The following is a 26,608-nucleotide window of genomic DNA, read 5'->3' on the forward strand; positions in this document are numbered from 1 at the left end:
CAGTTTAATAATATTGCATAGGGACCCATAAATCCTAAGGACAGCCCTGAGAGGAGGGCAACAAAAATGATTAGGGGCCTGGAGCACATGACTTATGAGGAGAGGCTGATGGAACTGGGATTATTTAGTCTGCAGAAGAGAAGAATGAGGCGGGATTTGATAGCTGCTTTCAACTACCTGAAAGGGGGTTCCAAAGAGGATGGCTCTAGACTGTTCTCAGTGGTAGCAGATGACAGAATGAGGAGTAATGGTCTCAAGTTGCAGAGGGGGAGGTGGTTTAGGTTGGATATTACGAAAAACTTTTTTACTAGGAGGGTGGTGAAGCACTGGAATGGGTTACCTAGGGAGTTGGTGGAATCTCCTTCCTTTGAAGTTTTTAAGGTCAGGCTTGACAAAGTCCTGGATGGGATGATTTAATTGGGTATGGGTCCTGCTTTGAGCAGGGAGTTGGACTAGATGACCTCCTGAGGTCCCTTCCAACTCTGATATTCTACGATTCTATACCCAAAATATGGGCTCTTCTTGGGGACAATCAAAATTATGGCTCTTATCACTATGCATTATCAATATATCATTGCTTCTCTTTATAAAGGAAAGACACTCCAAAATTCATGACAGTAATAAAAGGGAGTACCTCCTTTGCTGGTATATTCCCACAACTTTATGACATTGTCTTTTGAATAAGCATCTCATCAGTATAGCACTCAAAGTGCCATATTATTTTCTTCTGTTACATACAAATATTTTTTGCATTTGGAAAACAAAAATGGTAGAAATTTAACTTTCATGTTCCTACAATATAATTTGCATAGATCCCACTAGCAAACTTCATCACAGTTGTATAATTAAAAGTATTATTTAGTTAGGACCCAAAAGTATGCTAGGTACCTTGCAGAACATAAATCTGGTCCCTGCTCCCAAATAGTTTGCAGTCTAAAAAGACAAGACAGATGGATGATGTGGGAAGAGATACAACACTAATGTTTTGCTTCTGATGTTATCCCTGTAAGTTTATTGAAGAAAAAAAAAAAATACTGATTTGCAGGACTGGCTACTGTTCGGGGGGATATTTTTTGTTTTCTTAGATATTATAGTTCATAAATCCTGGAAATATATAAACAATTCAAAGCATTCTGAAATGTATTTGTATGTGTAGATATAAAAATCTTAGCATTTTATATTGATTGATCAGTGCTGCTAAATCATTTTGAGGAACTGGCCTCCAACTGAAGAATTTTGCCATAGCATTTGGTAAGATGCCTTTTCCACTCAACTAAAACAAATGCGGACGGTATTATAATGTTTTTTTTTTAATAGCCTTGTGTATATATCGTTAAAACCCCCACTATAAAACCTTCTACATTTGTCTTAGTTGAGTGAAAAAGGCTGCCTATGCTACAGCAAAATTCTTAAGTTGGAGGCCATTTACTCAAAATGATTTAGCTGCAATGATCAATCAGTTCAAAATCCTAAGATTTTTATAGTATCTAGAAATACAAATATATTTCAGAATGATCTGAATTATGAGCTACCTTTACCTTCAGATATATTCACAGTCATAATAATAAAGTTACTCTTAATAAAACTAAAGTAACAAAAGACATGCATTTCTCTTTCCAGTTGCCATCTGCTGGTAGAAGGATGAACAGAAGACTGCCTTTCTACTTTAGTTTATTCCAAGTAAGTACTAGTAACAGATCTTTCCCATTTAACTTGATGATAGCTTATTTAAATATCTTAAAACTCAGTACTATGTCAGACAACACATAAGTTGTCTTGTCAAATGTCTACTGTTATGTAAAATATATAAAACTTACTTTAAAATGTAAGACATACAACACCATGCAAGTTTTCAGTATAAACTTACCAATCTGTAACGGGTTCTGGCTTGTTTGGCTCCTCTAGGATGCTCGACACTAACCCAAACATATCTGGGCCATTGCCAGAGTAAGACAGATTTATCTGTGCCCTGAAAAATAATGACCCAGACAAATATGATCCTGTCTTCAGGAGAAAAAGCCACCAATAAAGAGAAAACACACAAAAGTTTACCTTCTGATTTCTTTAGCAGTAACATATTATAAATATAGGAGGAGGAGAAAAGGAAGCTTCCTCACCCACCAAAAATTAATGCAATAATGTTCCTTGCAGATGACAAGCTAAGTATTATCTTCTATCATACCTTTGATGGTAAACACATATCTGAGTAACTAGTATGTTTTAAAGCATCAGGATCATGGCCCCTTGTGCAGATCTCAGCCCTCATGCACAAAGCATTGTTTTTGGTTTCTAGAATGTTTACAGGGGAATGGGAAGGAAAAAAGATGGATGGGATGTCATCTGCCTCCTTGTCACCTTTTCCTCCCTCTTCCACAGAAAGCTGTTCTGGGGAGATAAGAGTGGGTGGGGACTGAGCAGACATGAAGTGGGTTGCAACACTCCTGTGAAGAGTGGGAGGAACAACACCCAACATCCTCCAACCAGCTCCATGAAAATTACTACAAAAGGATACATAGGAATTGCGATACTGGATCAGACCTAAAGTCAATCTAATCCAGAATCCTGTCTCTGACAGTGGCCAGCACCAAATATAACGAGGTGTAATAACCCTACTGTGTTCTGCGCCCCAGCACTCCCAACTTTAGGTCTGATTGTGATCTATAATAGTCAGAGATTGGTTTAATGTCTGTTCCACCAATTTTTAACCTAATTATAACTCTGGATATTCTTGATATCTGTGTTAAGTATCCAATCCTTTTTTTAATCTTGTTAAATTCTTGCCTTAACAACTTTCTGTGGTAGCGACTTCCACAGCTTAATTACACATTGTGGGAAATATTTCTTTTTTGGCCACTTAATCCTCAACCTGGCCTACACCTAAACTTAGGTCAATGTAGCTATGTTGCTTAGAGGTTTGAAAAAAAGTCACACTCCTGAAAAACATAACTAAGCCGACCTAAGCCCTAGTATAGACACCAACTAGGTCATAGGAAGAATTCTTCTGTCAACCTAGCTACCACCTCTCAAGGGAGTGGATTTAAAAAAAGAACCTTTCCATCACTGTAGAAAGTATCTACACCACAGCAGCGCAGGTTCAGCTGTAATATTTGCAATGTAGACATAGCCCTTTGCTTCCTAGCTCCTCCTCAGATTTTGATCCGTAACAATACTTCGCCTCTCAGTCCATGACTACTTTGTTTTTGTTTTTTTTGAGGGACCTGGTCAAAGGTTGTTTTGGTAGTTCAGATAAACATCAACTGTTTCTCCTTTATCCACTACTTCACTGACATGTTCAAAGAATTGTAAGACATTAATGAGACATTTTCCTTTGTAGAAACCATGCTGGTTAAATCCTATCATATCACGATCTTTCAGACATTTTGTTTTCCCTTTTAAATGATCATTTCAATAAATTTGCCAGGTACAGATGCAAAACTTTGTGAACTATAATTCCAGTCACCCACAGACCCTTTTTAAAATATATGTACAAATTTGCTGCCCTCCACTCCTGTGGAACAGTGGCTAATTTAGATACCATTCAAGCTAGCTTTGATACCTGGAAACATACTGGAACAAATTATTAAACAATCCCACTGTAAGCTCCTAGAGGATAATAGGGTTATAAGTAACAGCCTACATGGAGTTGTCAAGAATGAATCATGCCATATTAACCTAATTTCCATTTTTGACAGGGTTATTGGCCAAGAGGATAGGGGGAAGCTGTAGGTGTGAGATATCTTGATTTTATTACGGCTTTTGACACAGTCCCACAGGACATTCTCATAAGCAAACTAGGGAAATGATTAAATTACTATAAAGTGGGTAAAAAACTGGTTGAAAGACCATACTCAAAGAGTAATCAATGGTTCTGTGTCAAACTAAGGGATGTATGTAGTGCCTACAGAGCTTTGTCCTGGGTCTGCTGCTACTCAATATTTTCACTAATGACTTGGATAGTAGAGTGAAGAGTATGCTTATAAAATCTGAAGATGCCACCAAGATGGGAGGGATTGCTAACACTTTGGAGGGCAGGATTAGAATTCAAAATACTGACAAATTGAAGAATTGGTCTGGAATCAGAAAGATGAAATCCAATAAAGACAAGTGCAAATTACTATACTTGAGAATAAAAAAAGAGCAATAACACCTACAAAATGGGGAATCACTGGCTATGCAGTAGTACAGCTGAAAAGGATCAAGGGGTTACAAAGGACCACAAATTGAATATGAGACAACAACATGATGCAGTTGCTAAAAAGGCTAATATTCTGGGGTAGTATAAAAGACATAGTAGGTAATTGTCCCACTCTACTCAGCATTGGTGAGGCCCCAGGTGGAGTACTGTCTCCAGGTTAGGGCACCACGCTTTAAGAAAGATGTGGACAAATTGGAGAGAGTACAGAGGAGAGCAACAAAAACAATAAGAAGTTTAGAAAACCTGATATACGAGGAAAGGTTAAAAAAACTGGGCATGTTTAGTCTCAAGAAAAGAAGACTGACAGGAAGGTCTAATAATAGTCTTCAAAAACATTGAGGTCTGTTATAAAGAGGGTGGTGATCAACTGTTGTAAGCGAGACACAAGAAGTAATTCTTCTACTCTACTCCCTGCTAATAATGGCCTCAACTGGAGTACTCTGTCCAGGTCTGGGTGCCACATTTCAGGAAAGATATGGACAAACTGGAGAAAGTCCAGAGAAGAGCAAAGGTTTAGCAAACATGCATATGAGGGAAGATTGAAAAAAATGGGTTTAGTTTGAAGAAGAGAAAACAGAGGGGGGACATAACTGTTTTCGAAAAAAGGTTGTTACAAGGAGGAGGGTGAAAAATTGTTCTTGTGAACCTCTGCGGATAGGACAAGAAGCAATGGGCTTAAATTGTAGCAAGGGAGGTTTAGGTCGGACATTAGGAAAAACTTCCTGTCAGGGTGGTTAAGCATTGGAACAAATTGCCTAGAGAGGTTGTGGAGGTTTTTAAGAACAGGTTAGACAAACACCTGTCAGGAATGGTCTGTTATGTAGTCCTGCCTTTAGTGCAGGGGACTGGACAAGATGACCTATTGAGGTCCCTTTCAGTCCTACATTTCTGTCATTCTTCCCAATATTCTCACCAGTGAAGACTGATTTTAAAAAAATCATTTAGCTTCTCAGCAATGCCTTTATCTTCCTTAATCTCTCCCTTTAATCCAGTGAGTGACATCATCTGGAGTTCTTCACTCCCCATACAAGAAGATTCTTGGAAACACCTGAGGAACAAAGACTGAACTGGGGGAAGTGCTGGACCCAGGCTAAAGGGATTTCTAGCCTGTGAATAAAAGACCTGGGAATTCCAAGCTGTAAAGCAAGTGCTGCTTGCCCCTTAAGAATCTGCAGCTTGCTTGTATCATTTCTCCGGGTGAGAATCTGCTAATTCATATCCAATCTATTTAGTATATTAAGGTTAGTTTGCGTTTTTTAGTTATTTGCTAGGTAATCTGCTTTAATCTGTTTGCTAGCATTTATAATCTATCTTTTGCAGTTAAACTTGTTTATGTTTTAATCTAAACCGGGGAGCTTTGACTGGAGTGCTCGGGGAAAATCTCTGCTTGGTTACCACAAGTGTGCATTGTTCTCTTCACATTGAGGGAGAGGTGGACCGGGTATTAAACCCATATACTGGCCAGATTTGACCATGGCAGGACGGTACTGCTCTGGTGTCCCAGGCTGGGAAGCTGGTGGTTAGAGAGCCTGCGTGTAACTGCAACTGGGCGTGTCCCTACCTGGGTGAAATGCTGGTGTAAGTGTGGGAGTGGGTCTGCAGCTTGCCACAGCAGCACAGTGTGAGAGGGAGCCTAGGCTTGTGGGTACTTAGTGGGACCCCAGTTCCAGATGGCACCCCGGGGGGAACCCATCACAGCACCTATTCTTTCTTAGGCTTCCTATTTCTGATGTAGTGAGTTACAAATACTAAAATGAGATATTTATATTGAAAATGCAGATGATGTCATCATGGGTATCAAGTGCCAAAAAATTACTGTGGTAGTTAGCATAATACAACCCTGAAGTAAGAATGCATGCCATAGACCTCACCGGGAATAGAGATGAAAAGAGCACAGGGGGAGGGAGAGAGAGGTCTGCATTTATATAACTTCTCTAATTGTTAACAGCTGCCTATATATTTCTAAAGCTACCATAAAGATACACTAAATACTTCAACAGATGCACATATTTATCTTAAGATGACTAAGATAAATGTGAGATAGCATGAGTGCACTCATTTAAATGTCCGGTATATAAGGGGAAAGGAAACAGAACAGGGTAATAGGAATATGAAAGAAAATAGAAGTAGACAAAAGAAGGGGTAATACAGAGCCTAACAGCAGGCAGCTGCAGCAACAGTTTCATAAGCCTACTGAATGACTAGGGTAGGAAAGATTAGATGGGAAAAGTAGCCCAGGCCTAGGAGAGAGGGACCAGAGTGCAGACTGTGGCGTCCATTAAAAACTTTAATTTAATAGCTAACATGATTCCTGTCTATCAATACTTAATATAGGCTGCCCACCTTGATGGGAGAGTAAGTGGATCAAGTAAACCATGTTGAGACTGGAACATCCCGTATTTCAGATCTCTTCTGCCACTAATAAAAAGTTGCTCAATAGCTATCCTACACCACTGGTTGAGCGAGTAAATTTTAGTTACAATGTAACAATATCATCTAGCAGCGCTAAATCTGTGATGCAAGTAGTGAGGGCCCTCAGGGCTGCACAGGCATCTCTGGTGAGTTATGTAAACAGAGGGAGAGAGAGACTAGACTAGACTAGACTAGACTAGTGGTTTTCAACCTTTCCTGACTACTGTACCCCTTTCAGGCGTCTGATTTGTCGTGTACCCCAAGTTTCACCTCACTTAAAAACTACTTGCTTACAAAATCGGACATAAAAATACAGAAGTGTCACAGCATACTATTACTGAAAAACTGCTTACTTTCTAATTTTTTCTGTATGAAATTTTAGTTTGTATGGACTTTGCTAGTGCTTTTTATGTAGCCTGTTGTAAATCTAGGCAAATATCTAGGTGAGTTAATGTACCCCCTGGAAGACCTCTGCATATCCCTGGTTAAGACTATAAATCCCAGAAAGCTGGCATGTGCATGCTTATGATACGGGTGGTGGAGAAGTTCCACACACATATGTCCCCTAACCTTCATCCATTTGTACCGTTCAGTAACAAGAGGAAGAAACTGGCATTCACTGTACCCCTGCTGTTACAGAAAACAGCTCCCTCTGTCACCAAAAAGAGCCATAATGACGTGATGTAACAAGGAAGCTTTTTCAAAAGGTAAATATTTGTTATTATACAAAGATCAAGATTTGTCTGATACTTGACTTTCCCATTACGTTCCCTAATAAGGAAATCTTTGGTCACATATTAAAAAAGGTATAACCATGATTTCCAAAGTTATTTGATAAATACTACTCAATGCAGGTAATTTATTGGCCATGAGTTTCTGTAGTTATCCCATAACTTCTTCCTTTCAATACTCAAACACTCCTACCCAATTAAACTTTCAGTCTTACAGAAAACAGCGAACAGCATAAGATTATACTTATTTAGTACCTTTTTTTGGTGCAGTCTTGTAAAGAAGTTGCTGTGTTGGTATCATCTCCACACACAGACCAATTACTATATAACCGGGATGATTCCAGGGGTGGTGGTGTACTTGTGATCCCTCCTAACAATGGGGAGAATAACTGAGTGTCCATTTTTTGTTTCTTGCCGTTTACCTAAATTGAAAAGGGAGTGAACAGTTTTAAAATGTGAAGAGTTTATGTAGGTGAACAATAAAGGGCACCTCTTTTGAAAAAAAGGAAGTTTGTTTGTTTTTTAAAAGAGGTAATATTTTTTCTTTCTGAAAACTTTGTTTCTGCAAATCCATAACTATGGTTTTTTTTAAAAATCAGATGTGTTATTTAAATCAGATTTTTCTTTTTAAAAATAAACCTATTTAAAATTAAATTTGAAATTGTGACAACTTATGTTAAGGCCTAAACTTAGTATAATCTATCAAAATTAATTAACTAAATAATATTCAAGCAGCACATGTTTATGCTGAAATTTTAACGAAAGTCAAACCACTGAACTGGTGGAATTCACTGTGCTAAGCACCTGGAAGTGCATTTGTTGAAGTGTTAACCAGATTTTGATAACAGAAGCCACTTACACAGCTGCAGAGAGAATATTTTCTTTATTTCATTTTATTCAACTAGTTCGTTAAATGACTACTTCACTGAAAGTTGAGAAATGGATTCAGAATTTAAGAAAAGAAAAAAGGCAGGAAAACTTGCTTTCCTTTCCAGTCTATGCATAAAAACTAGGTGAGAAAGGACGAGAGCTATGGTTTCTAAAATCTAAAGGAAATGGTAACCAGAAACAATCAGTTCAATTAACTAACTACAGATAATACTTCCTTTGTTTATCAAATCAGGTTTAAATGCAGAATATATTTTGATAAAGTTACATTTTAAAAAGTATGCAGCACATTTAAAGGTAGCTTTACTTAACCAAAGATAATTTTAAAATGCTGTTTGGGGCATCGTAATTCAACTCCAGTTTCCATCCTAATGGAGCTTGACACAAATCACAAGTAAAAATAAACATGGGGCAAGCCACAACTCTTCAGCTGGCTCAAGGATACTCTCACCGATTGGCATGGCCAAACAGACTTGAGAGACTGGATGCAGAATATCAAATAATTTGAGAGAACTTTCCTGAATGACTTTGAGGATTATATCTAAGGTTTCCACCATCATTTTAAAGGAGGTCCTGACTTGCCTTGAAGTTAGGCTGTGGAAGGAGCAGATGGTGCTATAGCCTTATTTGGTGACGAAAATAAACTAGCCAAAGGAATGCATTGGTCCTTCATTGTCCTCCGTGAGGTTCCTGTTCAACTTCCTGGACGAGCTCCGGTCAGAGAGTTACCTTAGATGGTTCTTTAGAAAGAGGCGATCTATTCTCAGACATGAATCTAGATGAATAAGAAGCAGGAAAATGTTGAGGATTCCATGCTGACCTGCATTCCAAGACTGCATTCCATACAGGAAAGGCAGATAATGCCACAGGATGTAAGGTGCCTGAAACCTGTCAGAAGTATGGGATCTATGACAAAAAGGACTCCTTCTTAGGTCTCTTTCAGGAACCAGTCTAGGAGAATGAGGAGAAAATCTATAAGAAGTACTTCTACTGTCATAAAATGAAGATACAGACTAGCAGAACTCCATCCAGAATGGTACATACTATCTGAGGGGTTGTAACAGACTGTGGAGATCTAGACTCTAGTTATTGAAAAATAGATATTGGTACCACAGATAACTGTCTCAGGGAGATTCTTTCATAATCAATACCTTTGGTTCCCATACCAGAAGGGACTTGAATCCAGTAGATATTAGAGAATATCAAAGACAGGAGATTCTGGTATTGGAGTGATCACTATGTTCCTAGAGGTTGTAAAGGCAGCATGCATTGAGAGAGGAATCAGTACCAAGGTAGACTGAGCTCCATGGTACCAGTGTGGATGTCTCAGTAAATTGGGATCTTTTTATTAAGGTGTGGTACTGAAGAATCTGTGGCAGACAGCACCAGTGGTATCAGTACCGAAGAAGTAGTACTGGTCACTGAGAACTGTCAACACAGTACCAAGTGGAAGAAGGCCTTTCCTAGTCCCTGAAGACTCACGGTGCTGATCAGATTTGGAAGGAACGAGCTTGGAGACATCAGAGCAATGAGTCTTAGACCTCTTCTTAGCTGGTGCCAAGGACAGTGACCAGTGCCAAACACCATCTGAAGATCTCTGCTCCTTCCTATCTTGAGCAGGAGGAGTCAGACTGACTGACCTGAAGAGGACTGAAGAGAAGGCTCAGCATGTTTTTGAGAAGCATGAGGTCTCTTAGAGCAGTAGGCATGCTATCCAATATGAGTAGCATTGCTGGTAGCTGAAGCACTACCAGAAACCAGCTTTAAAACAGCAGATTGATTTTGATGAGGGACTTCAAATTTGGGAAAACTCCTCACTGACCTTTCCATCAGAAACATTTTTCAAAGGGTATCTATAGCTCCCTGCATGCACGTAGAAAAAGATTTGCAAACTGAACATTTGTCCGTAATAGTTCCCCTAAACAAAAAAAAAAAAGGCACTTAGTACGTCCATTATTTGCAGGCACAGGTGATTCACAGGCAGTGCAGATTTTAAAGCCCAAAGACAGTGTCAGCCATCAGACTTGCACCTCAATACCAAGTACCAATCGAACAAAAAAATACATTTTGCCTTTTTTTGGGGGGGCCAATGGGCACTAAATAAAAATTTATAGGCTACAAAGCACAGTAGTTAACTCACTAAGTAACTATCCTAAACAACCTAAGAAACTACAGGGAGGCAAAAGGACACGATGTAGTTCTGTCTTGCTGCCATTAGCAGCAAGAAGGAACTGAGTGGCAGCTGCGGCTGCTCCACTCTTTATATCCTTGGGAGGGGCATGAGGGAGTACAGGATGCATGAGCAGCCCCAATGAATACAGCTGGATAAAAGATTCTGGGCTTGCACACATGGGGTACACACACCTACAGTGGGATTCAGCTGCTTTGAATTTCTCTATTAGATCCTCAAGAAACCAGAACACTAAAGCCCTGCTTGTTGCAAGACCTAGGCCTCAGTTTGATTTGGTGGTAACCACCATACCTTTTTCTTAGTAGGTCTCTCTTCCCCACTCTGACCCAATCAGATAGATGTAGCTTGGCAGAAAAGGCACCTAACCTGAATGGACTGGACAACATTTTGATGTTATAGGGCACTTTAATAAAGAAAAAAATGGTTACTAACTTTTTGTAACTGTTGTTCTTCGAGATGTGTTGCTCATGTCCAGTCCAGGCTAGGTATGTGCACGTGCAGAGTTGCAGGAGATTTTTCCCTTAGTGGTATCCTTAGGGCCAGCTCTAGCACCCCCTGGAGCCTTGTGAACATGAGCCGGAGGCACCCCTTATACCGGTTCCGCACTCTCTCACAGTTCCTTCTTGCAGGTAATGCCAACAGAGGGTAGGAGAGTGGGTCAGGGAATGGACATGAGCAACGCTTCTCGAAGAACAACTGTTACAAAAGATTAGGAACCATTTTTTCTTCTTCGAGTGCTTATTCATGTCCAGTCCATACTCACAAGCAGTATCCCCGGAGGTGGGCTCCAAGTTCATGTATGTGCCGATCACAACACTGCTCTCCCAAAACTAGCATCGTCACGGGCCTGTTGGGTGACGGCATAGTGGGATGCGAAGGTCTGAATTGGTGACCACATTGCGGCCCTGTAGATATCCTGGATTGGTATCTGTGTGAGGAATGCTGCTGATGAAGACTGGACTCTTGTAGAATGAGCTGTCATGATAGCCGCTGGTGGAACGTTCACCAGCTCATAGCAAGCTCAGATGCAGGCGGTTATCCAGGACAAGATTCTTTGGGATGACACCAGTAGACCTTTCATCCTGTTCACCACGGCCATGAAAACTGTGTAGACTTGCAGAAAGGCTTAGTTCTTTCAATATAGAAGGCTAAGGCCCATCTAACATTTAACGTATGTAGTCGACATTCCACAGCGGTGCTGTGAGGCTTCGGAAATAAAACAGGCAGAAAAATGTCCTGGTTGTTACGAACTGCAACACCATCTTTGGAAGGAAGGCAAGATGGGGGCGCAGCTGGACCTTGTCTTTGAAGAACACTGTATACGGGGGTTCTGAAGTCAAAGCTTTGATTTCAGAGACCTTTCTGGCCGAGGTAACCACCACTAGGAAGGCACCTTCCACAAGAGAAGTAGGAAAGAACAAGAAGCTAACGGCTCAAAGAGGAGACCCGTGAGCCTTGAGAGGGCCAGGTTTAAGTCCCATAGGGGAATCAGGGCACAAACCTGTGTGTAGACCTTTCTAAGCCCTTGAGGAACCTGATCATCATCTCATGGGAGAAGACTGATCTGCCCCGGACCAGAGGATGGAAAGCTGAGATGGCTGCCAAGTGAACGTTGATTGAAGACAGTCAGACTCTGGTGCTTCAGGTGGATCAAATACTCCAAGAGGAACTGCAGCGAGGGCTGAGATGGAGAAAGATTCCACTCACAGGCCCACAAGTGAAACGTTTCCCCTCAGTCAAGTAGGTAGCCCTGGTGGAGTATTTCCTGCTACTTAGCAAGACTTGCTGGACCTGCTTCGAGCAGGCCTGCTCCTCGGAGTTTAGCCACACAGAAGCCACACCATCAGGTGTAAGGAGGCGAGGTTTGTGTGAAGCAACTGGTCTTGGTCCTGTGAAATCAAGTCCGGATGTCATGGGAGCTCTAACAGAGTTGCCACCAAGAGGTCCAGAAGTGTGCCGAACCAAAGCTGGCATGGCTATGCCGGAGCTATCAAGATAACCTTCGCCTTGTCCCTCTTTTAGGAGGACCTTGTGAACCCCACGGGGATCGGTGAAAAGGCAAACAGCAGCCTGCCCACCCACGAGGGCAGGAAGGCGTCTGACAGAGAGCCCTCACTGAGCCTGTGCACTGAGCAGAACCTGAGGCATTTCCTGTTCTGTCTGGTGGCAAACAGGTCCACCTGGAGAGTCCCCCACTTCTGGAAGATAGCACTGACTACCTCTGGGTGAAGGGACCACTCGGGATGAAAGGAAAAGGAAAACCTATTCGACATTGGTGAGGCCTCATCTGGAGTACTGTGTCCAGTTTTGGGCCCCACACTTCAAGAAGGATGTGGATAAATTGGAGAGAGTCCAGCGAAGGGCAACAAAAATGATTAGGGGACTGGAACACATGAGTTATGAGGAAAGGCTGAGGGAGCTGGGATTGTTTAGCCTGCAGAAGAGAAGAATGAGGGGGGATTTGATAGCTGCTTTCAACTACCTGAAAGGGGGTTCCAAAGAGGATGGCTCTAGACTGTTCTCAATGGTAGCAGATGACAGAACGAGGAGTAATGGTCTCAAGTTGCAGTGGGGGAGGTTTAGATTGGATATTAGGAAAAACTTTTTCACTAAGAGGGTGGTGAAACACTGGAATGCGTTACCTAGGGAGGTGGTAGAATCTCCTTCCTTAGAGGTTTTTAAGGTCAGGCTTGACAAAGCCCTGGCTGGGATGATTTAACTGGGAATTGGTCCTGCTTTGAGCAGGGGGTTGGACTAGATGACCTTCTGGGGTCCCTTCCAACCCTGATATTCTATGATTCTATGATTCTATGAAAAGGACCCGCTGAGTTGATCGGCCAACGCATTCTGTTCTCTGGGAAGGTGTTCCGCCTCGAGGCGGACGGCGTGGTTCACGTAGAAGTCCCACAGACGGAGGGCCTCCTGACACAGGCCTGAGGAGCAAGTTTCCCCCTTGCCTGTTGACATAAAATAATCAAGGCTGTGTTGTCCATCGAGACCTGCACAAACTTGCTGGACAGCTGGGGAAAAAACACCTAGCAGGCCAAATGTATCGCCCTGAGTTTAGCTCTTCCTGGGACCAGAGCCCTTGGATCCTGAGCCATGGTGGGCTCCCCACCAAGTTCTGATGTGTCCGTAACCAAGGTGTCTGATGGATACGGACCAGCAAAGGGCACCCATTTTATAACCGAACGCGGGTCTACCCATTAAGTCAGAGATGCTAAGGCAGTTGATGGGATTGTGAGAACTGAGTCCAAGTGGTGTCTGCCCAGGGAATAGATCGATGCCAGCCACATCTGTAGGGGTCTGAGGTGTAACCTCACATATTGCACCATGTAAATACACACTGCCATGTGACCTAGCAGCCTGAGGCATACCTGGGCACTCATAAAGTGGATGAGCTGTGATGTGGGCAATTAGATCTGACATAGTTTGGAACTGGGCTTCTGGTAGAAAGGCCCTGGCCTGGGTAGAGTTGAGCACTGCCCCATAAGCTCTACTATTTGCACTGGGACTAGCATTGATTTCTATTTGCTTACTAACAGGCCCAACAGGTGGCCTGTACTATGCCAACACTGTGCTGAACCTGAGCTTGCAAATGGTCTTTGATCAGCCAATCATCGAGGTACGGGTAGATTTGTACATCTCGACGTCCCAGGTAAGTTGCAACCATCACCATATACTTTGTAAAGGTCTGTGGGACAGCTGACAGGCTGAAGGGGAATGCAGTGAACTGCTAGTGACATTGGCCCACCACAAACTGAAGGAATCTTCTGTGTCCATGGAAGATGGAAATGTGGAAATAAGCATCCTTGAGATCAAGGGTGACATACCACTCTCCCAGATCCAGAGAGGGAATGATGGAAGACAGGGAGACCACGCGGAACCTCAGTTTCTTGAGATATTTGTCGAGGCAACACAGGTCCAGGATGGGATGCAGGCCCCCCTTGGCCTTCGGGATTAGGAAACATCAGGAGTAGAACCCCTTCCCTCTCAAGTCTCGAGGAACTTCCTCTACTGTTATGTACTGTAGCATGTTATGTGACACCATGCAGTACAGAAGGGAAACAGGAGGTCCAAAAACAAAAGAGGGGGATGGATCCTGACTCAGGTCTGTTATATTGTCCTCAGGCATACCCTCAAAAGGCCTGCCTGGAATCACTGGGTATCTACTTGAGCCCTTCTGGGAGGCTGAAGTGGAAGGTAGGGTCTGGTGACGCCTGTAGCCCTTTCCTTTCTTCTTACAGGAATCATGTCTGGGAGGCCCCGAGAATCTGGGAGGCTGTTGAGGCTGGAAATGCTTCCTGGAGGCCAGGGGTGTGTACAGAGCGAAGTGTAGCCCTTGAATCTTTGAGACCACACAGCTTGGAGTCCATCTGTTCAGAGAACAGAGTGGTGCCCTTGAAGGGGAGGTCCTGGACCAACTGCAGCACCTCATGCGAGAGGCCCGATAACTGGAGCCACAAACAGTGTCTCATGGTGACCGCATACGCCATTGTTCTGGCCGCCGAGTTGGCCGCATCCAGAGCTGCCTGTAAGGAGGCTCTGGCCACAGTCTTGCCCTCCTCCAGGATGGCCATGAACTCGTGCCTCGACTCCTGCTTCGGAGAGTCTCTGAACTTGGCTATCGAGTCCCACAAGTTAAAATCATACCCCCAAGCAACACTTGCTGGTTAGAGATACGAAGCTGGAGGCTTCCCATGGAATAAACCTTTCTGCCAAAAAGGTCCAGTCTCTTGGCCTCCTTATTTTTTGAGGTGGCACTGGGCTTCCTCTGCCTGTCCCTGTCATTTGCGGCTGACACCACCAGGGATCCCATGGGGGGATGTGAATACAAGTACTCGAACCTTGTGGCCAGTATATAGTACTTCTTTTCTACCCATTCTGAGGTACGGGGCAGAGAGGAAGGGTCTGCCATAGAGCCCTGACTGGTCCTACAACCCCCTCATTGACTGGGAGGGTCACTCTGTAGGGAGCCGCTGCAGCCAAGACATCTATCAGGCTGTGAGTGGACTCCTTCAGCTCCTCTATCTCCAAGTTTGTGGTGACCCTATCAGGACCTCCTGATATGTCCTGAAGTCATCTGGCGGGACCAGGTTAAATAATCCTACTACCACCTCCAGTGAGGTCACTTCCGTGACCTCGGAGCCAGGGTCGATGCCGGAGGACAAAGTAGTGGCTCCCCTCTCAGACGCGACTGAGTACGACTACTGGGAAGGGGGCCCCGGTAGCAGGGGAAACCCCCATGGGTTCCAATACTATCACTGCATGAGCCAGTGTCCCGGTGGCCAGGCAGCTGCTGCAGGTCCAGTATCAAAGTCTGGTGTGTACGACAGGTACCAGTACTTCTTTTGGCAGAGCGAAGAACTCTTTTCCCAGAGACCGGGGGAGGAGGGGCCATGCCCAGTTCCATGGTTCCACCTCCAGGTAATGCTGAGGAGGCAGTGACCAATGCCAGGTCAGGGACCCTTGTGGGGGGGGTGGGGGGGGGCCATGCAGCACTTCCCCCTGGAAGGTGCTGCTACTGTCGGTGCCACAACTGTCAGTGCCGCAAAGAAGCTTGCTACGCTTTGCACCCTTTTGTCCCTGATAAGCATGGGACCTTGGGGGGTGGGTGGCATCAGGAGGGGCAACAAGTCCTTTGCAGCCTGGAAGACCTCTGGAGTTGAGGGGGCCCGCAGGCATGAGGTACCACAACCACTCACAGGAGTGGGAGGTGGGTCCCGAACTGGGCTCGACGCAGCTCTGGGGAGGAAAAGTGGCCTGGCACAGATCTCACTATGTCCGCTGCTCCCCTCCTGTCTCTCTTCGGTGCCGGGGAGAGCCCTCTTTCAAAGCATTGTTTCTTGTGCTTCTTCCTTGGCACCAGGGATGGAGAACGGTGCCAAAAAGAGCCCAGTGCTGGTGGTGCACTTCATACACAGGCCGAAGTACTTAGCACTGATTCGGAGCGGGACGGCTCCGAGGCCAGTCTGAGGGCTGCCTCCATTAGCAGAGCCTTCAGGCGAATGTCTCTGTTTTTCAAAGTCCTTGGTCTGAAGCCCCTGCAGATTCCATACCTCTCCTTAACGTGAGCTTCCCCGAGGCACTTCAGATAGGCCATATGTGGTCGCACACCGGCATAGACTTGGCACCGGATGAGCATGGCTTGAAGCCTGAAGACTGGGGCATGCCCAGTCTCTGGGACAACATCCCTCTAAGACTGGAATAACTATCTGAACTACACTATAATATACACACACTAAGACTTGTAACTAAACTCACTAACTACAAAAATTATATATACCAGATCTGAGTCCAAATCACTGTTAGGAAAGCCTTGCTAAGCAAGAAGGCATTCCAGCCAGCTGGCACTGTTGATAAGAAGGAACTGAGAGGGTGTGGAGTCGGCGGTGCCCCTTATACTGGTGCATGTGTGCAGGGCTCCAGGGGGAGCTAGGGCCAGCCCTATGGATACCACTAAGGGGAAAATGCATGCAACCCCTAGCCCCATTCACTTCAGTGGGGCCATGATTTCACCCAGTCTCTCTTATCAGCTAGCAGGGGATACAAACCTCTCCTTCTTCAAAAAACAATATCTCTTGTTGTATCCAATTGGTAAAGGAAATGTAACAACAACGTACTCTGGTGGAATACCTTCTCTCTTAACGCACACCATGACAAACATTCAGCTCATTTTTAATAAGCTGAAATAAGGATTCACCAAGGGAAGGTCATGCCTGACTAATCTAATCGCCTTCTATGATGAGATTACTGGTTCTGTGGATGAAGGGAAAGCAGTGGATGTATTGTTTCTTGACTTTAGCAAAGCTTTTGACACGGTCTCCCACAGTATTCTTGTCAGCAAGTTAAAGAAGTATGGGCTGGATGAATGCACTATAAGGTAGGTAGAAAGCTGGCTAGATTGTCGGGCTCAACGGGTAGTGATCAATGGCTCCATGTCTAGTTGGCAGCCGGTATCAAGTGGAGTGCCCCAGGGGTTGGTCCTGGGGCCAGTTTTGTTCAATATCTTCATAAATGATCTGGAGGATGGTGTGGATTGCACTCTCAGCAAATTTGTGGATGATACTAAACTGGGAGGAGTGGTAGATACGCTGGAGGGCAGGGATAGGATACAGAGGGACCTAGACAAATTGGAGGATTGGGCCAAAAGAAATCTGATGAGGATAAGTGCAGGGTCCTGCACTTAGGACGGAAGAACCCAATGCACAGCTGCAGACTAGGGACCGAATGGCTAGGCAGCAGTTCTGCGGAAAAGGACCTAGGGGTGACAGTGGACGAGAAGCTGGACATGAGAGTCAGCAGTGTGCCCTTGTTGCCAAGAAGGCCAATGGCATTTTGGGATGTATAAGTAGGGGCATAGCGAGCAGATCGAGGGACGTGATCATCCCCCTCTATTCGACATTGGTGAGGCCTCATCTGGAGTACTGTGTCCAGTTTTGGGCCCCACACTACAAGAAGGATGTGGATAAATTGGAGAGAGTCCAGCGAAGGGCAACAAAAATGATTAGGGGTCTGCAACACATGACTTATGAGGAGAGGCTGAGGGAACTGGGATTGTTTAGTCTGCAGAAGAGAAGAATGAGGGGGGATTTGATAGCTGCTTTCAACTACCTGAGAGGTGGTTCCAGAGAGGATGGTTCTAGACTATTCTCAGTGGTAGAAGAGGACAGGATAAGGAGTAATGGTCTCAAGTTGCAGTGGGGGAGGTTTAGGTTGGATATTAGGAAAAACTTTTTCATTAGGAGGGTGGTGAAACACTGGAATGCGTTACCTAGGGAGGTGGTAGAATCTCCTTCCTTAAAAGTTTTTAAGGTCAGGCTTGACAAAGCCCTGGCTGGGATGATTTAATTGGGGATTGGTCCTGCTTTGAGCAGGGGGTTGGACTAGATGACCTCCTCAGGTCCCTTCCAACCCTGATATTCTATGATTCTATGATTCTAAGCTGTAAATACTGGGACATAACAATAAGAATTCTGTCCTCGACATCACAGTCAGGCCATGCATGTTTGAGGAGTCTATTTGCTTAACCATTAAGAGCCACATCCTACTCTCGGATATGGAATCACAGCTGAAGACTAAGAGCATCCTTCTGTTTTCAGACAATAGCAGCTGCTAGCACCTGCTAGGACTCCCACCATTCTGTGATGCCCATCTTTCCTTAGCCTTTATAATCTGATTGCCATCAAGGATGCATAGTGTCTATTGTATTGATGATCTTTTTATGTGGATAACAGTTAGCTGGGAAGTGGACTGAAAATTAATTCATTTCATATTGCCACTGAGCACTTAGCAAGTGGTAACAACTTCTTGCAACTATTTTTCAGAATATTTTGCCAAAGAAGCTCATGAGATTATCATCACTAGAGTCACTTGAGGCCAGACTAGACATGGAATTGTTGATTGCTGTAGAAATCTAGGATTACTCTTCTGTATAGTGATGCAAATGGAGACACTAGAGAGATCTTTTCCACCTCTAGCATATAAGAAACCTAAAGACACGCCTAAAGATAGGGTTAACGTATACATTTCAGTCTGAAAAAAACCGAACGAACACTAAGAGAACTCCATTTCTATTCATCTAAGCAAGCAATTACTTTGGACTCACCCGTGGCTCATAATGACTGAGAATGGCACTTTGTTTGACCATGTCCTCGCTGTCAGAATATAAATTCTCTTTTCCCAAGTTTGTTGCATTGCCGAATATGCAGAAATTCAGAATCTTAAGCACAGGTGTAGCCTATTTAAAGATAATTAAACATGAAAAGCAATGGTTAGCAATTTTAACCAGAAACATCAGCGTTTTAAGAAAAAAATAGTATATATTATTCAGAAGGCCAAAAAATGAAACATTAAAGATGATTAACTTGTTATTAGTTGAGTAAATAAGGTTCAGCCAAAATGACAGTACTATATTCCAATCCAAGGCTTGAAAAATCCACTCATCCAGCACAAATTGGAAAATTTCCCTGACAAATGCCATAACTTCCTGCAGAATTTACAATTTCATTAAAAAGAAAAGGTACCTTCCAAATGCAAACAGAAATTAGTAAGACAGCACCACACTGGTTTAAGTTTTCAGGCAGATACTCCCAGTGTCTCCCTGGCTTCTCAGAGCTTCTGCAAGATGCAGAAGAGTGAAAATTGACTAGGTCTGTCAGTTTTCACCTACATGGTGTTAATGAGTTCAGTGTCATTCACCAACAAACAGCAAGTGGGTAAACTGAAGTCTAATTTCAAAAGGATGAACTTAGTGATATTAGACTTCCAAGTGCTGTAATTAAATAAAGAGCAGTCGACTGAAGAATAACATGGGCAATATTTAAAAGCTTCACATTAGTCAGTTTTTTTCCAAAACATCAACATTTGTAGGGCCCTTAACAATATGTCAAGAAAAAAATTAAACCTGTCTCATAGGCTAGTCACAACATGGCTACTTCACCTCACAGCCAGTTTTGCACTTTCAAGTTAAGATTCCCAACAAACAAGATTTCCCAGAGTAACAGTTTGGCTCTTGGAGAATGGGTTGAAAAAAATAGAGCTGGCCATATGTACATTTATAAAAGATAGCGTGTAAACTCTGCGATTATCAGCAATGACTTACAATCAATTATAGAAGTAGGACTTCCCAGTGAAGACTTAACAGGCTTAACCACAGAAGGTGACTATTAATTTGCCTCTATGCAGCCTCGTAATTTAAGTTTGCATGCTTGCCGTTTCTCCACCTTCATCTGTCTCTGGGTTTGATTCAGCAGAACAACGCCCACTAAAAATCCCTTGGAAAAGTGAAACTCTTAGGATTTATCCTCAATGACAGATTTTTTTTTTTAAAAACAGGATAACAAATGTGCAATAATTATCTCACTGTAAAATCCTAAGTGAAGACAAGTCATTTGTAGTGTTTATGCCAATGTAGCTAGGCAATGTCAGCACTATAACTTGGACGGTGGTTGACCTTGCCTACTGTCTCTCAAGCTAAAACTAAGGTCTTGTCTACACTTGAAAGTTAATTTGGATTAAGATAGGGTGTGAATTTACAGTGCAACAGCTGTTCAACTAAACAGAATGAGTGTGTACACATGAAGTTATTCAGGACAGTTAATCAGGAACAAATGAGTTTTAATGAGAGCCATTAAAAGTTTGTTAGCCTATTCTAAACGCTGATTCATTCAAGCTTTTCAGACTAGATTAAGGCCAGGTCTACACTACAGATCTTACAGCGGCACAGCTGTACTGATACAGCTGGAAGATTTCCCAGGTAGCCGCTCTATGTCGAAGGGAGACAGCTCTCCCATCGACATAATTAAACCGCCCCTAATGAGTGGCAGTTGCTATGTTGGTGGGAGATGCTCTCCCGCCAACATAGCGCTGTCCACACTAGCGTTTTTATCAGTGTAATTTATGTTGCTCGGGGGGGTAGGGGGGTGTTTTTCCAGTTATACAGACAGAAGTACTAGTGTAGACATAGGAAAAGACAGAAAACTAAAAGGTTTCAAAAGAAGTTTCTTCTCTCCACACTTTTCTTACGTACATATCATTAAGAGAATAAATAGTTATTTTACAATCGTTTTCTTTTGACTAATTTTATTCTGTTTTAGTTCATTTCAATTCCTCTGTTGATTGGTATTTTCGATATACCCAAAACAAAGAATTTACTGAAGCATTCTCTCCATTAAACTGCCTCCCACAGTCCCCAGCGTGGGCAGACAAGTTGCTCCACAACACCCTGTAAATGGGAACACAGAGCCATGTTGTGGTGTCAGCAGTCTTGAGATATGCTCAAGATATGCTCAGATAGTTATATTGCCTGTCATGGCCAGATACAGAACAAGTGTGGACACAAGGAGCGACAGCACAATAGGTGTGGATGCACTCTCATGGGTTAGGTTACCACTGGTTAATTAACCTGTGATTGCTTACCCTATGATAGGCATGCAGTGAAGATAAGGCCTTACTGATCTGTTAAATAACATGTATACGATCAATATGGCTCAGCTATTAGCACATTCATCTGTGTGTAGAAGTACACTTACTGAAAGAGACCCAACAGTTCATCTAATATATCACAACAGCTATCACATTGTATTATACTGGATATTTCACAGGAATACAAAAGAAACAATACTGCATCTGACCAGGTATGCAATTATGAAGTGGGGAGGGGTAAGCATTCTATTGCAAGCAGTTTATGTCCTAGAACAGGAGGCAACTGGGGAGCATTTCAAATCACTGGGTGATACTCCACGATGCCACGTATGTAGGTAGGTGTCCAAGTAAAAGTTAAAGTCTATGGCAGCTGTTTGAAAAAGATTATGGAACCACCTTTGTGTCCTAGCCAACATTCTCTCTCAGTAGAATAGATTTTCAATGTCCATGGCTTTCTCTGAGCTGTTGCTGAGCACTTAATGGCTAATATGCATGCACACTCATTGCACTAGTAGTAAATAATTCACTGTTTGAAATGCATTTTGGGATATCTTATGTATAGAAGATGCTTCCATTATAGCTTTGACAGAAGCAAATGCTTTAGTTACAGGAAAACTGACAGCTTGCATTTTATTTGACTAATTTTAAAAAATTCATGTTTCTCACAAAGCACCTTTAATAGTATCCCCTGAATTATTTTAAATTTATTTTTTTTAAATTTTAATTGTTTATCTCTTTCATCTGCTATTGTTTAGCAGGATTTCTCCCATCCCCATCCACACTTCTGCTACGGGTTCTGGTTCTTCAGTAGCAGCAACATTGAGGCAAAGTCTCTTAACTTAAAAAAAATTCTTGGATTTAAAGTCATGCCAGGAAATGAGAGACAAACTTCCTCCTTTTGCCCTCTGCCCAACTACATCTGGTCTCCAGTCACATGGAGAGGATAGGGGCCTCCTTCACCCCTGCAACTAAGTGCCTCTTCTGATCTCAACGGAAGGGTGGGGGAGCGTATGCCTCAGCTAGTACCAGGTGCTCTCCAGACCCTTAACAGGATTTGAGAGTAATGGATGACCCACCAACACTTGTTCATCCCCATCTGACCCCATAGAGAAAAAAATATTCACTAACTCCAAGACTCCAATTGCTTCCTCAGTCAGTACACGGGTCAAGGGAGGGAAGAATCCATCAGTACCCCAACCCCAGGTTTTAAGTCACTCCCAAGTTCTATGCAAGGATCCAGGGAAGTACTCTCTATCCCCGCTACCTAAGGCATTACCCATAACTATAACAGGTATAAAATTTTTCAGACAGAAAAATGATTTTAAAGTTGACAGTATCCTTATAAAGTTGCTAGATGATTTTCATTATACCAGTTTCCCCTACCTAAGGCACAAAAAGATTCTTTTTGGGATGAAAGCAATCCATGCTTTGGCTCAGCCAAAAGGTGAATGTTTTTGTGGAAATTCATTGGGCTATTTTTGAGTTACCTGAGGTATGTACGTGTGGAGAATGCAGGGAAAAAACAATTTCCCATTATCTTCTTGCATGCTTTAAAAAAACCACCACCAAAATTCTGAAACCTCAAATTTAGCCAATAAATTATCTTCACTGAGGAATGGGAATTTGTCTAACAATAAAAAGAAAAGAAGTACTTGTGGCACCTTAGAGACTAACAAATTTATTTGAGCATAAGCTTTTGTGAGCTACATGCATCCGATGAAGTGAGATAAATAAATTTTTTAGTCTCTAAGGTGCCACACATACTCCTTTTCTTTTTGCGGATACAGACTAACAGGGCTGCTACTCTGAAACCTAACAATATAATTTTCAAATAGTCACTATATTAAGATTTGAAGGAGCTTTAGCACGCACACAGATGTTTTATTATGCCTTTCTAGTCAGATGCAGTGTGTATGTGGGTGCCACTACAGAGAAGTGTAAAAATTTCACTAGTTCTGGGGCTCTGCACCTCAGAATATACCTAGGCCTCCAGAGAACAGGCAATTTGAAATAAATATTTTGAGGTGACATGAGAAAGCATGGTAAGAGGATTGGCAACCTATCTGAAGTCCAGGAGTGAAGGCCAAATTCAACAATTCAGGTGATGTGGAAAAGGCACTGAAAAGTCTGGGGAACTCGCTTCCTTCTCAGACCACCTACTTTGAATCTCCTTCACTCTGGAGGCCCATGTGCATTCCGGGTTGCAAAGCCACAGAGCATAAAAAATTTGAAAAAATGACTGGAGAACAGAAGTCTCCAATCCACTCCCTGGCTAACACCAAACCGGTACCTTTGAAGTATGCACTACTGTAGTTCTTTTCCTAATAAAGATTAAAAAATTAAATACAGAAACATTAATGCAACTTTAAGGTTGCAGATTCAAAACTCGGACAGCAAGAAATGCAAATGTTAAAGCTCTCTTGGCAACATTAATGTATGTGCAATGTGAGCAAATAAATGTGGTCATAAGAACCTTAATTTTGTTATTTCTGTCTGTCAAATTCAGTTTACAGCCTTATTACTTAAAATACAGTAAAATTAAACTAAATTAAAATGAAAATAGGTTACAGACAAGGGCCTTGTTTCCACACCAATTTTTTCCAATCTTTTGGAATCAGACATGCTCCCAAATACCTTCAAGAAAAAAAATCAATCTAAAAAGTACACCTGTTGCCAGAAAACTTCTGTACACAGAAGTACCATTGATATAAATAGCTGTTCCAGGTGCAAAGAGTTTGGAGTATCTTGCCCCTGCTTTCAAGTTTTGGAAGCCAGTCTTTGTATAATGAGTTATAAATTATTTCATAATAGTATTAAAGAGACCCAAAGTGCAGAACAATCTTACTGAAAAAGATTATTTTACTACAGTTCAGGACTTTATAGCTCTGCTCTCCGATTATTAAAACATAACAAGTATTCCTTACTTTCAAAAACTCTTCATGAAGCATTCATATAAAGTTGTCAAGTATTAGAATAGTCTGCAAAATTCAATTTAAAAGAATCTTTTCCAAAAGGCTCTGACTCAAATTAGGTGTCTATTCAAGAATATTTCATTTAAGGGAGGGAAAGGGGAACAGACAACTTTTATTGGCCCTATCAATAGGCAAACTATAAAATTCATAAGATTTGTAAGTGGCCAAACCACTAATAAAGCATTTAATTATAAGTCATTCATTGCAGATTCTACTGAGCGGTAACGAAGCTTGATACTATCTAACGACACTTCCTCCACCTTTTAATTCATACCTCTGTCACAATCCATTATCTTCTGGTAGAGCAGGGAAACAGGAGGGACTATCAACTCTGACCCACTAAAATGTCAACAAAACCAAGTCAGTTTAAGTGGGTTTCAATATTTTTATAAATCACATATTACAGATCATAAGATAAAAAATATTTTTGAAAGGGTTAAAAAGGGACACAGTACAAAATCAACAAACCTGCCATTTAAAAAAATGAAAGTAAAAGTGAAGTTACCATATATTGTTCCAAAAGTTTTATTCAAAACAAAAAAGATGATTTGGGCACTACTTAATACCTACTAAAATTCCATTTTTTGTCCTTCAAAATGTATTCTCACTTTTAAATAGACTAACAGATACTTATAAAAATATTCCTAACATGTTAAGAAATTGACTGGCACTGAATGTCTCAAAAGGAGCTGAAAGCAACAAGCCAATGTTTGTTATCAAGTAAGAGAACTCTCCCCTCACCTGTGCCAAGATTTAAATGTACTAGGTAGCTCATTATTACATTCATACAAGGATTTATTTCTTATTTATATTAGCCTACTGTGATTAGATTCAGAAACTGCTTCTTTCTGTCGGCAATTTTTAAAATTCCTACAGAAAGGAAACCCAGACAAAGATCTCAAAAATATCAGATTGAGGTAAACATTGTGTCATGCTATTTAACAACACAAGCCATAAAATACAGAAATGAAAGGAAAAATTATCTGGCTGGAAAGTTACTAAACTGTTTGGTGTTTGTTTGATTAGAGTGAAGGAGTGATAGATGGTGATCCCTCCCTGTCCTCCCTACTAATAAATTTGTCTTTTTCCCCTAGTAGAAGGCTCCTTTTGAGCGACCAATAACATACAACTGCGGTTTGGAGTCTTGGGCTTTTGTGGTAAGTGTTAATAATAGCAATTTCCGAGGTGATTTATAAAGGTTGGGCACAGCCAGGCAACTAGGTATCACAGCTTCTTCTAAGCAGGCCACCAATCTAGCTCCTTTAGAAAATATTATTCTGAAAAAAATGCTTTGTTAGACTGTATTTTCCACTCACTACAACAGCAATATTCATACAGCCTCCAAACATCGCCCCTGATCTAGATAATGCACATATAACTGAATTCCAGGTGTGAGAATCAAGTTCCACCAAAACAAAACCTGCACAAACGTTACCATCAGCCGTTCCCTGAGTGCGTTCCTCCCACCGACACAAGCCACTGGGGAAGCAAAAGCAGCAGAGGTGTTAAAACATACCAACCATACGCACTGCAGCACCAGCTGATCCCTGTGCCATGAAGTCTAGTGGCGTAGTCTTGTACCTTGCTGAACCTCGTCCACCTCCCCTAAACACCGCTGCCATGGGACACACACGCACACTGCACACCTCCGATACTCCTTGCATATAGAAACTGTTGCCAGGCTATGGCCAGCGTCTCTCCTCCACCCACTGAAGCAGCACAATACACAAACAGGGGAGAAAGGCAGGCACGGCTTGGTCTGCGCGCAGCAAAAAGCCCCTAGTATGAATTCAGAAGGTAAACTAGCAGCATTAGCATTAAGCACTTACTCCTCACGGCTTGCCCTAGACAGAGTCGCCGCAAATCTGCGCCTACTAGGAGAAACACTGCGAACTGCCTACACTTGAATGCCACCCACCCCACAGCCCCTTCAAACACTTTCCCCGTTTAAATGCATCCGCTGCAGCAACAGCAATCCCCTCTTCTGTACAAGGATTTCAGGTTGCCCAAGGCCCTGCTACAGGAGTAAAAAAAAAACAACCGAGCTTACATTTTCGTTCCTCTTGCTATACAACCATTCTCAGCCCTGTCATGTGTGATGTCACTGTAGTACCAGTATGTGGAAGTACTATGGGAATTGTAGTCTTCTCCCTATTGTGTAACAGCTACAAAGTACAGGGCTCAAGGTAATGTACTGCAAATGTGAGAGCCCTGGAAACAGCCTCCTTACTACATTTTCGGAGCTGCCTGGGGGAAAAGGCTAAAGTCTAAACCGATATGGGCAGGATGAAAA

The 26,608-nt window shown here is 42.5% G+C and overlaps 1 protein-coding gene across 11 annotated transcripts in view; it reads right to left on the reverse strand.

The window, feature by feature from the left end:
* LOC140907864 (meiosis-specific coiled-coil domain-containing protein MEIOC) overlaps nucleotides 1–26,608 on the reverse strand; it is a 53,901-nt gene that overhangs the window by 15,651 nt on the left and 11,642 nt on the right. For 2 of the 11 annotated variants that reach the window (XM_073334818.2, XM_073334819.2), the window contains exons 2-4: nucleotides 19,026–19,157; nucleotides 7,594–7,760; nucleotides 1,868–1,969 (exon numbers count right to left, since the gene is read on the reverse strand). In XM_073334818.2, the coding sequence (XP_073190919.2) occupies nucleotides 1,868–1,969; nucleotides 7,594–7,760; nucleotides 19,026–19,067 (311 nt within the window). In that variant the 5' untranslated portion in view covers nucleotides 19,068–19,157. Of the gene's footprint in view, nucleotides 1–1,867; nucleotides 1,970–7,593; nucleotides 7,761–19,025; nucleotides 19,158–20,021; nucleotides 20,194–24,589; nucleotides 24,655–25,831; nucleotides 26,121–26,144; nucleotides 26,258–26,365; nucleotides 26,432–26,608 lie in introns of those variants that run through there. The other 9 variants (XM_073334814.2, XM_073334812.2, XM_073334813.2 and 6 more) reach the window with 9 other exon arrangements.

Source organism: Lepidochelys kempii, chromosome 2 (assembly GCF_965140285.1).
Source record: "Lepidochelys kempii isolate rLepKem1 chromosome 2, rLepKem1.hap1, whole genome shotgun sequence".
In the NCBI taxonomy this organism is placed as follows: Eukaryota; Metazoa; Chordata; order Testudines; family Cheloniidae; genus Lepidochelys; species Lepidochelys kempii.